This window comes from Notechis scutatus, chromosome 1 (genome assembly GCF_049901735.1).
Source record: "Notechis scutatus isolate UNSWTSFEM ecotype Mainland chromosome 1, rNotScu1.2, whole genome shotgun sequence".
NCBI lineage: Eukaryota > Metazoa > Chordata > Lepidosauria > Squamata > Elapidae > Notechis > Notechis scutatus.
In genome coordinates this window covers 230093052-230105198 of record NC_142009.1, presented here as the reverse complement: position 1 = coordinate 230105198, position 12147 = coordinate 230093052, and the positions used below count along the sequence as shown (strand labels likewise).

Here is a 12147-nt window from a genome sequence, read left to right as displayed (position 1 = left end):
CAACATTCTTTGAAGGATACTAACATTTTTGGTGTGGACCTCTATTCAGAAATAAGCATCATCTCCATAATTCCTCCCATCAACTCTGTTGTTACACCAAATAAATATTTGAACTGTTTAATTTCAGTTATTGTCTGCTAAGTATTGGGGAAAAGCTAAGGTGAAATCAGCAAATTGTCCCCTCTATGCACACACACACACACACAATTCAAATTGCCATACAACCAAGCGTTTACCAATTCACAAGTATCTTGGAAGATGCCTAGTTCTAAAAGATGTGTCATAGCCTTAATGAGAATTATGTTTTCTTAGGGTAGCAATGTGATTCATGCTGCTGTTTTAGGGAGTAGGGAGGGCAGACTAAAAATGTTCCATGTCTCAAAAAACTAGGAACTGGTCAGACTCCCTATATTCCAAACAATCTCAGGTTTATTCTGATTTAACAACATAAATATTTATATACTATTTCTTGCATACAACTTAGATTTATATACATCTGTTCTTGAAATGCAGATTTTGTTAAATCGGCAGAGCCCTAAACAGAAATTTCACATGATAAGGAAATAGTGGAGATGTGAAAGAAATATGGATTCATTCACAAATGTGTATCCTAACCTGGATGGCACTTATTTGGGTGCCTTAAAGATCAGTGTTTTGTCTGGCAAATGTTCCTTTTATCATTCCATTTATGAAGTTATTGCCATTACGAAACAAACACGCCTAGAATGCAGGTCTAGGATCTCTTTGAGGTTAAAACCTATGTTTTATTTGTACTATACATATACCTGCCAAAACAGAAACCTGCATAAGGTTTCAAGTGTCCTTGTTTATTCAGGTAACAACAACAGATAGATGTTTTGTCATTATTTGTGCCAATAATGTAACTGTTGTCATCTGAGGTAGTGAGCTGGAGAGAGAAACTGCTTTCTTCTTGTTATTTAGAATTGAGCAGGCCTGAGTTTTGAAGATTCTTATGATAAGAAAAAGGAGCAGCACTTGGCTGATGAGATCATCAATTCTATAAAGTCCTTTGACAAATATACGGAAAACAAAAAGAGATCTTAAAAGAGATCCAAGTGTGAATTTGAGTCAAAAGTCAGCGCTGACCCTCAACACCCTGCGGTATTTTCCTGGTGCTAGCAACTCCAGTGTCAGCTCTGTTATGATTGCTGTAAGTCCCCATACACGGTGAGGACCGTGCAAGAAGACAGGCATTGTGTAGCAGTAGATCCCATCACGGCAAAAGTGGGTGTAGCCCTGGTTCTTTTCTTGTAGCAAGTGGGAGAAAGACAGTGTGAAGACAGCCTCGACCTGTAAATTGAACAACAAAGATGGAGTGGAAGCATAACTAGTCTAATATAGTTATGGGATAACTTCTCTTCCATCAAAATCCTTTGGAAGTAATTAGTTCAGATCTCAAACTGTAACATAGAAGGGGAAAAAAGGATCAGAAAAAAACAGAAGCAAAAAAGGGGGGGGGGGAGGTTCAGAAATAGAAACATCTGGTATCAAAAAGAAAGAAAATGGTGCATCCTACCCATAAGATCCCTATCACAGGTTGCTTATGCTCCACTCAAGAGATTACTTCCAAGGAAATTAGTGCTTAACACAGGAAGAATTGCCACTAGAACAGGGGTGTCAAACTCGCGGCATCATGTTGCTGTCATATGACGTTTCCCTTTGCAGAGCTGGGCGGGCATGGCCTGTGCATGATGCATCCGGCCCGCGGGCTGCCACTTTGACACCCCTGCACTAGAATATCACTGTGTCTGAGAATTTTGTTTCACACCCATCTTCTTGGAAAAATATATTGAATAAAAATAATATGTGATACAGTATGTCCTAGTTAATATTCTGATTCACCTCTTGGGGGTTAGGTTTCAGTGTCAGGTTCTCCAAAGGCCCCAGGTTTGCTAGTACAGGAGCCACCATCATATTAGTCTGAAAAAAAAAGGCAGAATTAAAGATATGAATCTTTCACTATCCCATGCTTCATCAAAACAAGGCATATCCCAAGTGCCATGTTAATCCTCTAGCCCAGCCAGTTCTATTTTCTGGAAATTTTCCATTTCTCTCACCTCAGACAGCAATTACAAAAAAAAAGTTTCCCCCCAACTAATTCTAGCACAAAACAGCATATCCACCATGATCCCATGACAGAAGTCTATTTCAAAGTTAATCTTATCCCTGAAGATAAGGGGATCAATTAAGCATTACCCTATCAGGAACAGGTCTCATGATTCCCCAAACACAGTCCTCCTTTAACTGTATGCCCAGCTCTTCATGGGTCTCCCTCAGTGCTGTGGTGATGGCATCCTGGTCAGAGTCATCACGTTTACCACCTGGGAAACTGCAAAAGCAAATATGTTATTGTGCAAGGGAAGTTTGGGAGGGGAAATCTCAAGATTACTTGACAGGGACTGGGAAAGTCAGAAAGTTTCCTGGACATCTTGTGGCTCACCACTAACTTTGTGCCAAGTTCTTCAGTGAAAATACATCCTGTTGAATTGCCATCCTGGTTTTCAAATACCTCCACAGCCTACATTGCTATTAAACGTTTGCATGCCAATTTGTAATGTTCAGCTAAACAATGCTTCCCTGCCCTTCTTTAGAACAACTCTAAAACAATTAGGTCCTGCCTTTTGCAAGACTTTCATATATCTGGAGACCACTACTGTGCCTCTCTTTAATCTTCTCTATACTCAGGCTTCCAGCTGTTCTTCAGAAAACTTATGATGTTCACCAAAGACAAGAGGATGTGACTGAGGGTTAATGATTCCCATCTGGGTATTCTGCAATTTATCTTTGCATTTACCAAGGAGGAAGAATAGCTGTCAAGTACCTGACTTCCCCTTTGTATGAACCGGTCAGAGTGCTTGAACGCAGAGTGTACAGGATCGCTGGATCCCCAGCCACGGAGCACAGTGATACCAGCACAGCTGCCCTCATAGTTTCTTTCTTGTACCGGACAGTGGATTTCTCTAGCAGTCCTCTGCACCGCTGCTCGTTTTCCCAGGATAAATATTTACGTACCAGACCCACACTGGCTATGGGTATATGCAGCGTACGCTGGCAGAGGTAGTGCAGAGACGGAAGCATAGTGCCCTAAATGGGGGGGAAAAAGAGGAAAGGGAGAATTTCACCTGAATGGCAGCCCACACCTTGCAATTTAGTAATTCCTTGAGCCTCGCCGCATGGTTCCTAAGGCTAGTCCAAACTTGTTGTGCAAGAGAGGCAGCGAGGGCTAAAGTTTGGAGTCCAAACTCAAGGGTCTACATTTCATCTCCCCTGTCAAATCTGGACCGACCACTCTTAGTCTGCGACAGTCGTTTCATATTATGTCAGGAAACGCGGCTGCGACCCTCGTACAAACACAAAGACCCAGGAAATGCACGCGGAATTTGACAAGCCCAGAGCAGGCAGGAGTTTAAGTCCTCTACAGTCAGAAAACGAGAGCTATCATAGGATGGTTAATCAGGGTGCAGGTCTTGGGTATTTTTGTTTTGCCTTATCATAGGAACATCACCTGAACATCACCTCCCATTATCCTTAGCCAACCAGCCTGAGATGGGAGCTGTAATCCATCCCATCGAGGAGATGCCGGGCTTCTGAAACCGTCCCATTCAAAGTCTCCAGAAGAAAAGGAAAAAAAAGAGGTTCGTTCTTTGGAGAGCAGCCACCAAGGAAAGGCACAAGACAGTCTTCGGTCCGCTACCACAGTTACCCACAAACTACCCGGGGACGCAACCAGCTAATCAGATCAACCAAAACTCAACGAGAGAGAATCCCACTTCCTATTAGCCCCGCCCCTCCCCTCAACAAACATGGCGGAAGTGAAAAGCTTCCCAGCCTGCTTTTCAACAAAATGGGGCGATGTCAGTTGGGGCATACTTCCGCCAGGGCGAAATATGGAAAGCGCCATTCTAACCTCGTAGAAACGTTCCTCCGTCAAAAGAAGGGATTCTTCGCCGAGAGCAGCTTAAAACGGACAGCCGAGGACACAGCCTCCACCAATGAGATCGGTAGATGGCAAAAGCCACGCCCCAAACTGAGAGGCTGGGCGGTGAAACGAGAGCTCCCTCGACCCTTAAGAGACCTTGAGGGCGGCTATTAGGATTTGATGGCTGGAAAGGTTAGAGGACTAAACGGCTCTTTAAGGCCTCTTTCTTTCAATGATTTACACAGAAAAGCTTTATGCTGACATACTGTGACAAGTCTGAATTCCACCCAATATACATGTATTCTTAAGACTATGGGACACAAAAAGATCCATTTAACTCAAGGTTGATACTTGCTTTTAATGAGATTTTAAGATATTTATTGAACAATAATTTTAAAAATCCTTACTTTTCAGGACAGGTAGCGTGAAGATAGCAAAATGATAGCATCAATAACAAAATGAAAATTGTTTGGGGTTTTCTGCCCTGGAATTGTTCCCCAAAATGATGTACATTTACCACCTTGAATTACTTGTAAAAATAATAAAGGTGGGATACAAATAAATAAATGCACCCAGGAATTGTCACAATCATTTTGTTATCTAGAAGTACAAATAACCCAGTGTCTTTTGTAATGGTATCACCTATTATTCAGGAAGTTATTTTAAGCATGTCTGCCAGTGCCAACCTTAATATCTTAGACAAAAAATGTGGCCTATTTACTGTGGAGAAATATGTTAAAAGAATTCAAATGCCACCATGGCTGAACATATGATGTAAAGTGGATAAGAGGACAGGTCCCATTTTAATATTCCTAAGTGAGGTTGGAACCCTGATATAACATTATGTTTTACCCTCTATGCTAGGTTCTCCATACACCCTGTACTTTTCCCCCCATCACTGTAAATGAAACAGGAGTTTATTATAGTATGATATCTATATTTAAACAATTTAGATGCCATTGAACAATTCTGAAGTGGCAGATAGTTTAAAAACCTGTATAGAATACCATAAAAGAAAAAAAAATCATAAGCAGTCCAAAGACATACTACTCCACTTTGTATAAAACCATTTGCAAGTCTTTTCTCCCTTTTACTTTCTCCCAGAGCAACAGCTGAGCCAAGAGTACAAGAATTACATAATGTACTAAGCTATAGTTTTTGGCTTTAGGGCACAGTATGCGAATCCTGAAACTATTTAAAAAGCTAGTTCAAGAAGTATGGATAGCCATCTTTTATTACAATGCACTACTCCTTTCTTACTAAGTGTCCAGTTTCTAAAGATGACTGATACTGCTCATCCAACAGATGATGATGGTGGTAGTGGTGGTTACCCATTCAGTCAAGTCCGACTCTTGGCAATTCTCTGGGCCAGGTCACTCTACATCTTCCAATCCTGTACTATTTCACTGAGTTTTTCTATGCTCTGGCTGATGTCAGCTTTGAGAGTGTCCAACCACCACGGTTCTTTCATAATCTGGGTTCCTTTTGCCGCTAACTCTTCCAAATGTAATTGCTTTCTCCAGTGAATTCCCCCACGACATGGCTAACTGCACATCCAACTATATATGCAAGACAATACTGAAATATACCTGCAGAGCTAGATGTGCTGCATTAGACCATTTCATCCTGTTTACTACTTTAAAAAATTTAAAACATTTGCAAATTAATAGTACAATCAGCTTTCCATTTCATCTGCACATTTATAGGCCTTGCAGAAGAATTAGGAACAGGAAAATAAAGGTTTAGATGAGTCCATCAAAGTTATATTTATGTACTACAGAATCCTGATTGGTCTTTTGGACAATATTTTCCCATGAACTTATATAGATTAGAACTACTTCTTTGCTTTATTTCATAATCAGTAACTCCATATCATTTGATTTTCAGTTACTTTCATGGGGCTTCTTGCATTTTATTTCTAATGCTGTACATCATCCAGAGCCACATTTATGAATTAGATGGTCATATAAATCCAATAATCAAATAAGATCATATCTGGGTATTCACCTTATTTTCCTTGCTGTAAGAAATTACACAGATCAGTCTAAAGTATTTAATAAACTGCCCAAGAAGAAAACAAAGAAAAACTGGGGGTTGAGGCAGGTTGTCACAAATAATAGAAATTAAACTCTGTTACTGAAGCCCAAGTAAATGTAGATGTGGGCTACAAAAGATAAAAAAAAGTGTAACTTCTTTGAGGTGGGCTTTATCATCCAGATGCCTGCTTTTTAAATTCATTGTATTGCCTCATCCGTTCCTCCAGCTCTGGACGAAAGTGACGAATTAGGCCCTGTAAGAAATCAAGCACAGGAGTTACCCATTAAATACATCGGTAGCATTCCCTGTACTCCAACCTGAGGCCTCCCTACGAAATCATTTCATTTCTAGCTCTCCCTTAAGCAAATTGTGCGATTCTTCAGCACATTCTGAAGTAAAGAGGAAATTACCTGCACAGGCCAAGCAGCCCCATCTCCCAGGGCGCAGATAGTGTGACCCTCAATTTGTTTGCTAATCTCCCAGAGTGCATCAATTTCTGCCACTTGTGCATTGCCTTTCACAAATCGCCACATGACCTTGTTCATCCAGTCAACACCTGTAGGTAGGGAATCAACATAAAAAGTGGAATACAAAGCCTCATGAAAATCAGTGAGGCAGCACAGTCCTGAACACAGAAGCGTAAATTGATTTTGCTGACCAGGTTACAGGTCTTTTCCCGACCTCAGCTTGGCAATTTCCCTCCTCAGGGATTTTCAGATATCTGCTTCAACTGTATTTTAAATAATACTGGCGTAAGCAAAATAATGTGAAATTGTGAACTTTTTTTTTCAATCCCAACCCTAATTCAGAGAATTATGGGATAATTTTGCTAACACTTCAAAAGGTTTGAATAACAACACTAACCTTCTCGGCAAGGTGTGCACTGCCCACAACTTTCATGCTTGTAAAATTCAATGAGGCGAGCAATGGCTCGAACTATATCTGTCTGGGGAGAAAAAGAAGAAAATGAAGATATGTCACACACTAAACACAGAGAAATAAGTCTAGGGAACATTGCTTACCGACTTGTCCATGACAATGAGAGCTGCTGTCCCAAGTCCAGTCTGTGCCTCCACCAAGGCATCAAAGTCCATCAGAACTGTCTCACACACTGACTTGGGGATGAGCGGAGTTGAAGAGCCTCCAGGAATCACAGCAAGCAAGTTATCCCAGCCACCTCTAATCCCCCCTGATCAGAAGGCAGAAACACAACCATGAGGCCTGGCTCTTTAGATGATTGGATCAGGTCAACATACAAGGGGAACAAAATGAACTAAAAAGCTGATGCCACTAATATAGGTATCTAAATTAAAGTGACAGCTATTCTTTAGGGTGAATAAATCATTTTCACCTGCATGCCGATCAATTAAATCACGCAATGGTATTGACATCTCCTCTTCCACAGTACAAGGGGTATTGACGTGGCCCGAGATATTGAAGAGCTTAGTGCCAGAGTTACGCTCACGTCCAAAGCCAGCAAACCAGGTACCTCCTCGACGGCAGATGGTAGGTGCTACTGCAACTGTTTCCACATTTGCCACTGTGGTAGGGCACCCAAAAACCCCTAGAGAAAGAAAGAAAATGGCTTAACAACATTTCTGAACGATCTAAGACGAAAAAGAGAATGGACACAAGAATAATCAAAATGGGAGTTTTAGTACTATTAAATGGGATAGTTGATAGGGACTTCAAAGTTATTTTAGCTGAAAAAAGTATGTTGATGACATATATAGATAAGACAATGAGAGTCTCATGTTGACTTGAGGAAGCATATTAGAAATTCCAACACACACACACACAAATCCCAAAACCTCTAGTAGGAGCATTTAAAATGCCTTACCTACATCTGCAGGGAAAGGAGGCTTGAGGCGGGGTTTGCCCTGTTTGCCCTCAAGGGATTCAATAAGTGCTGTCTCTTCCCCACAAATATAGGCACCTGCCCCTCTTGCCACAAAGACATCAAAGTCATAGCCAGAGCCACAAGCATTCTTGCCCACCAGTCCTGCTTCATAGGCTTCCTTGATTGCCACCTAATAAAATAAGATAGCATTAATTATTACAGCCAAACATTGGTGACCTTGATTTCTGACCATAGAAAAAGGCAATCTAGCAGACAAAATTAAGGTAACCATAAAAGGAGACAGCAGCTTTACCTGCAAGTTTGATGCTTCATTGTAGAACTCTCCACGTATATAGATATAGGCAGCTCGAGCCCCCATAGATCTTCCTGCCACCAGGCAGCCCTCTATTAGTTTATGGGGATCATGACGCATAATCTCCCGATCCTTACAAGTTCCTGGTTCCCCTTCATCTGCATTCACTACCAAGTACTTAGGCCTGAAACACAGAAATGATTACATCCATCAACAAGAAGAAAAGCCTCTCCATCAGTGTGTGCTAGTTAGCAATGCTACCTAATCTATTAAAGTTTACAGACAGACTACATAACTAATCTATCCAGTTCAGGATCTTCACTCAGTCAATGATCATAGTGTTCAACTTCAGCTGCAAGGAAATCAAGGCTTAGGAAACCTGAGCAAACAAGTATGCATCCTAAATATTACTGAGGAAACTATATTTGTATTTCTGCAGCCACTGAAAATGATAATATTTTAGCCATATGGCAAACTAGGCTGAGAAAAGGTGAATTTTAAATAAGAGCACACATAAAGATGTTTGAAGCTGCCTTTTCCAAGTACAAACTCCATTCACCTAGCCAAAAAACTATGCCCCTTATAGCAACTCTTCTGGAAATCTGGCTGCTTCAGAGAGCCAATCTTTCTAGAGAACACAACTTTTAAAAAAACAGAGAGAAAAAAAGATGGATTTAAAACTTTTGAAACAGATATAAATCATTCCTCAAAGCTGAGATGCACAACTTTAAATGTAAAAGACTGAAATGGAAGCCACAGTTGCAAATTCTAATTAATAATAAATGGCCTTCCAACCCAAAAGTAGAAGGAAAAAATATGGCTTAGACAGGTTCTGCACAAGAAGACAGGCAGAGTCTAACATTTGAAATGACAATGTTCATAATTAGTACCATACCTGCCATCTGGAGGCTTATTCATAAAGCTCCATTTGAGGCCAGTGGGAAAGCCAGCTCCTCCACGGCCTCTCAGGCCTGAAGTTTTTATTTCATTCAAGATCCAATCAACACCCTTCAGCAGGATTTCCTTGGTTTTATACCAGTCACCTCGGCTCAAAGCCCCTTTCAACCTAGAGACAAAAAAGAAAGACTCATGCATATTAACTCCATTTTGTAAATAAATTTAGAGCTGCTTTGCCCATCTGGAGTTGTTCAGGTATCTCGGAATATGATAGCAGTTTAATGTAGTGGTTAAGACACTGGACTAAAAACTGGAAAACTGCAAGTTCTAGACTTCCTTTAGGCATGAATCTGATTTAATTATGATTTTGACCCAGTTGGCCCATAATATGATTTTGGCCCAGTTGGTTTCTCTTGACCCAACTCATCTTATATTAAGGGTTCTTAATATAGAATATAGGAAAATAGGAGGCAGTAGCATTTTGATTCTATCTTGAGTTGTACCAATAGGTGCAATCTAAATACATGGGAATTTGGAAATGTTTGAAATTAGGAAATATATCTTCCTCTTGTAGATGGAGTTGAGAGTCCTCCTTTCTAACCATAATGACAAAATGATAAAACATGCACTGTGATGTCATGACATGAGCCTTGTTCTCTGATATTTGTAGCACAAGTAAGTAAAGGGCAGAATGTTTCATTGATTATTTTCTTAGCCTCTGTATGAAAACCGATAGTTACAGAATTAACAAGCATTAGCCTTCACTTTGCTATTCTAAAACAGCGGTAAAATCTAAGAGAAATGCAACAAAAATAGGTCTTCCTTTGACTCTCCATCTCTTTCTTTTTCTTAATTCCCTCCCCCCATAATCAGAAGGGAGACTAAAAAAAGGAGAAAGACGTGGGGTTGAGTAAGGCTTCCCACTCTATCCATGGTCATGCTGACACCAAGCAGATCACTGCGGATTTTTCTTAACTATTTTCTATTGTATGCAAAGTAGTAGAAGCCAGGACAGGACAATATCCTGGCATTCTTTACCTTTATAATAATCAGAAAACCTCAAAAGTAGTAACTGCACAAATACACAATCACAAAATTGTGCAGTGCCAAAATACCAGAGAAATTTAGTTGCCAAGACAGTAATTTTGCTAACAGCCAATGAACACACAGAATTAGTGAAATTTAAAATAATTACTATTGTATTTAAGTAAACTACAAGTGTTAGATAAGTAGAAAAATATTTTTGGCAGCCTACAATTTATTCACTAGTTAAATGTTTAATCCTCCATTTCCTTCATAACTTCTTCCCCTCCCTCCCCCCAACTAAAAAAAGATTTGGAAACTATATTTTCCTGTCAAGCAAAAAAAGTTCTATATTTTTGTTTCTCACCTCCAATCATGACGTCCATAAAGATTAGTAAAAATGCGATCCTCATCTTTGAGAGGACCAAACTGAGTTTTCTTTGGGGGTGCCTGTCAAACAAAAAGAAATAGCTTTAACTTTGAAGAAAACTATTCTACAGAAATAGAAAAGGAAAAAAAAGGGGGGGGGGGGCAAATAAATCTCTTTCCAAAAGGTAAGCACAGAAACCTTCATAACAGGCAAGAAAAAGGCACTCTTCCTCCAAAAATATATATTTTAAAACATGCTTTCATGCTAAAAATAAAAAACACGTTGGAGGAACTGAGGTCCAAAAAGCAGGACTTTGGAGATCTCCATCATCCATACTCCCTTCCCTTATTCCTCTAATTTAATCCTTTTTCGAATCTGCAGCACAATATTGAACAAAACGGTAATTCTGTTAGCACAACGGAAAATTATGAAATGCATATATTTTTAAACGCGTAAGACATGTTTTAAGAAGTTAAAACTATTTTAATAATATCTGCACTGTACTGCACATACGGATTGCACAGAATATACACAATACAAAAAGAAGAAGAAATAACATAAGACAAAAATCTCATGGCACACTAGAAACAAGCCCACGGCAAGCTAACTGAGAACCATTACTGCAGTTGTTTAGGTCCCCATCCCTTCTCCCCTTTCCCTTGTTGAAAAAGAAAGAAAAGAAGGGCAAGTAGAAGTCACCGATTCCGGAGCAGCGGCGGCGGAAAAAAAGCGAGCCTGGGTGCAAATCGGACGGAGGCGTAAGGACTGAGCCCCCAACATAACGAAGAGCGAAGGAGTGGGGGGAAATCTCCCCTGCTGCAGCTCCTAACCTCGTCACCTTCACCTGTCGGGCGCAATAATACTACGTCATGATGTTTCTCTTCGCTCTTCCCGGAAGACCAGGGACCGGGCAACTTCCTTTGGCGTGTGGGGTCATGGGAATTATAGTTTCACAAAAAAGTGCACGCGATCTCCCATCCGTGTTCCTCGCTGAATAAATGACAAGACTATACAGCGAAGGTTCGGCTTTTTTGGAGCAAGAGGTTATGGGTATATGGCATAAAGCAGTATATGTGCGGCGCATAGTGGTTGATAAATATATTTGTAAGGGTAAAGATTCCCCTCGGATTTGTTTGCAACATGTATGACAATATTTAGGATCCTTTTTTTAAAAAAAAAATTATCGGACTATTCAGTACAAGGAGTGAGATTTCACATTAATGCCCTATATGCTTAAGGCAGACGTTTGTAATTAAAAGATTGCAATAAATTAATATGTATGTAGCAAAATCAACCATCTTTTACTAAGTACTAGACATCTTTTCCATCTAGTCTTGGTTGTTGCAGTCAACTGTGCACAACCATCTGCAACCTTTTGGTTTTTTGAATGCAACTCATAGTGAAACTTGAACCATACAGTTAACTCGCTTCTCCTGTCAGGTTAGGTCAAAGTTTTTATACATTTTAGGATTCCATCTGTGAAGACTGATGTACACTTTTTGATAGCCTGTTTGTGAAATTGTTACACAGTTATGTAAGATTATAATTGCGGTCATAAAACCCTACAGAATATTTATTATCTATTGGATTTTTTATATGTGAAATTAGCTGGGCAGTAGTCAACCAGGTACTTTAAGAAAGTTCATAAAATGGGCATGACTTAGATAATAAGATACAGCAATTTGCTATTTTATCCAATTTAAAAAATAAAACTGTTTTTCTGTCAT

At 39.9% G+C, this 12147-nt stretch overlaps 2 protein-coding genes across 4 annotated transcripts; both read right to left on the bottom strand.

Annotated features, from left to right (window-relative positions):
- Positions 1-734: 734 nt before the first annotated feature.
- On the bottom strand, positions 735-4050 carry NUDT8 (nudix hydrolase 8). Of its 3 annotated transcripts, none has more exons than XM_026685377.2 (5): positions 3929-4050; positions 2843-3105; positions 2218-2350; positions 1864-1941; positions 735-1311 (listed from the first exon to the last, which is right to left on the bottom strand). In XM_026685377.2, exons 2-5 carry the CDS (start codon positions 3097-3099, stop codon positions 1090-1092), a joined length of 690 nt encoding a protein of 229 aa, XP_026541162.1. In that variant the 5' UTR covers positions 3100-3105; positions 3929-4050; the 3' UTR covers positions 735-1089. The 3 variants fall into 3 exon arrangements, with proteins under 3 accessions (XP_026541162.1, XP_087806700.1, XP_026541161.1); XM_087950574.1 differs by having other exon boundaries at positions 3508-3958; XM_026685376.2 differs by having other exon boundaries at positions 3527-3958.
- A 1929-nt stretch (positions 4051-5979) lies between these two features.
- NDUFV1 (NADH:ubiquinone oxidoreductase core subunit V1) lies at positions 5980-11269 on the bottom strand. Its single transcript, XM_026685374.2, has 10 exons — positions 11120-11269; positions 10418-10500; positions 9026-9196; positions 8131-8314; positions 7818-8007; positions 7329-7541; positions 7000-7166; positions 6842-6923; positions 6388-6533; positions 5980-6230 (listed from the first exon to the last, which is right to left on the bottom strand). Exons 1-10 carry the CDS (start codon positions 11198-11200, stop codon positions 6150-6152), a joined length of 1398 nt encoding a protein of 465 aa, XP_026541159.2. The 5' UTR covers positions 11201-11269; the 3' UTR covers positions 5980-6149.
- Positions 11270-12147: the final 878 nt, after the last annotated feature.

Coding starts and splice junctions, on each gene's coding strand:
- NUDT8 (XM_026685376.2), bottom strand. Junction 2,351..2,842: donor TCATACAAAGGGGAAGTCAG/GTACTTGACAGC, acceptor TTGCTTTTGCAG/TTTCCCAGGTGGTAAACGTG. Junction 1,312..1,863: donor TGAAACCTAACCCCCAAGAG/GTGAATCAGAAT, acceptor TTCAATTTACAG/GTCGAGGCTGTCTTCACACT.
- NDUFV1 (XM_026685374.2), bottom strand. CDS start 11,200: ATGTTGGGGGCTCAGTCCTTACGCCTCCGTCCGATTTGCACCCAGGCT. Junction 9,197..10,417: donor TATGGACGTCATGATTGGAG/GTGAGAAACAAA, acceptor TTTTGTCTCTAG/GTTGAAAGGGGCTTTGAGCC. Junction 8,008..8,130: donor ATGAAGCATCAAACTTGCAG/GTAAAGCTGCTG, acceptor TTATTTTATTAG/GTGGCAATCAAGGAAGCCTA.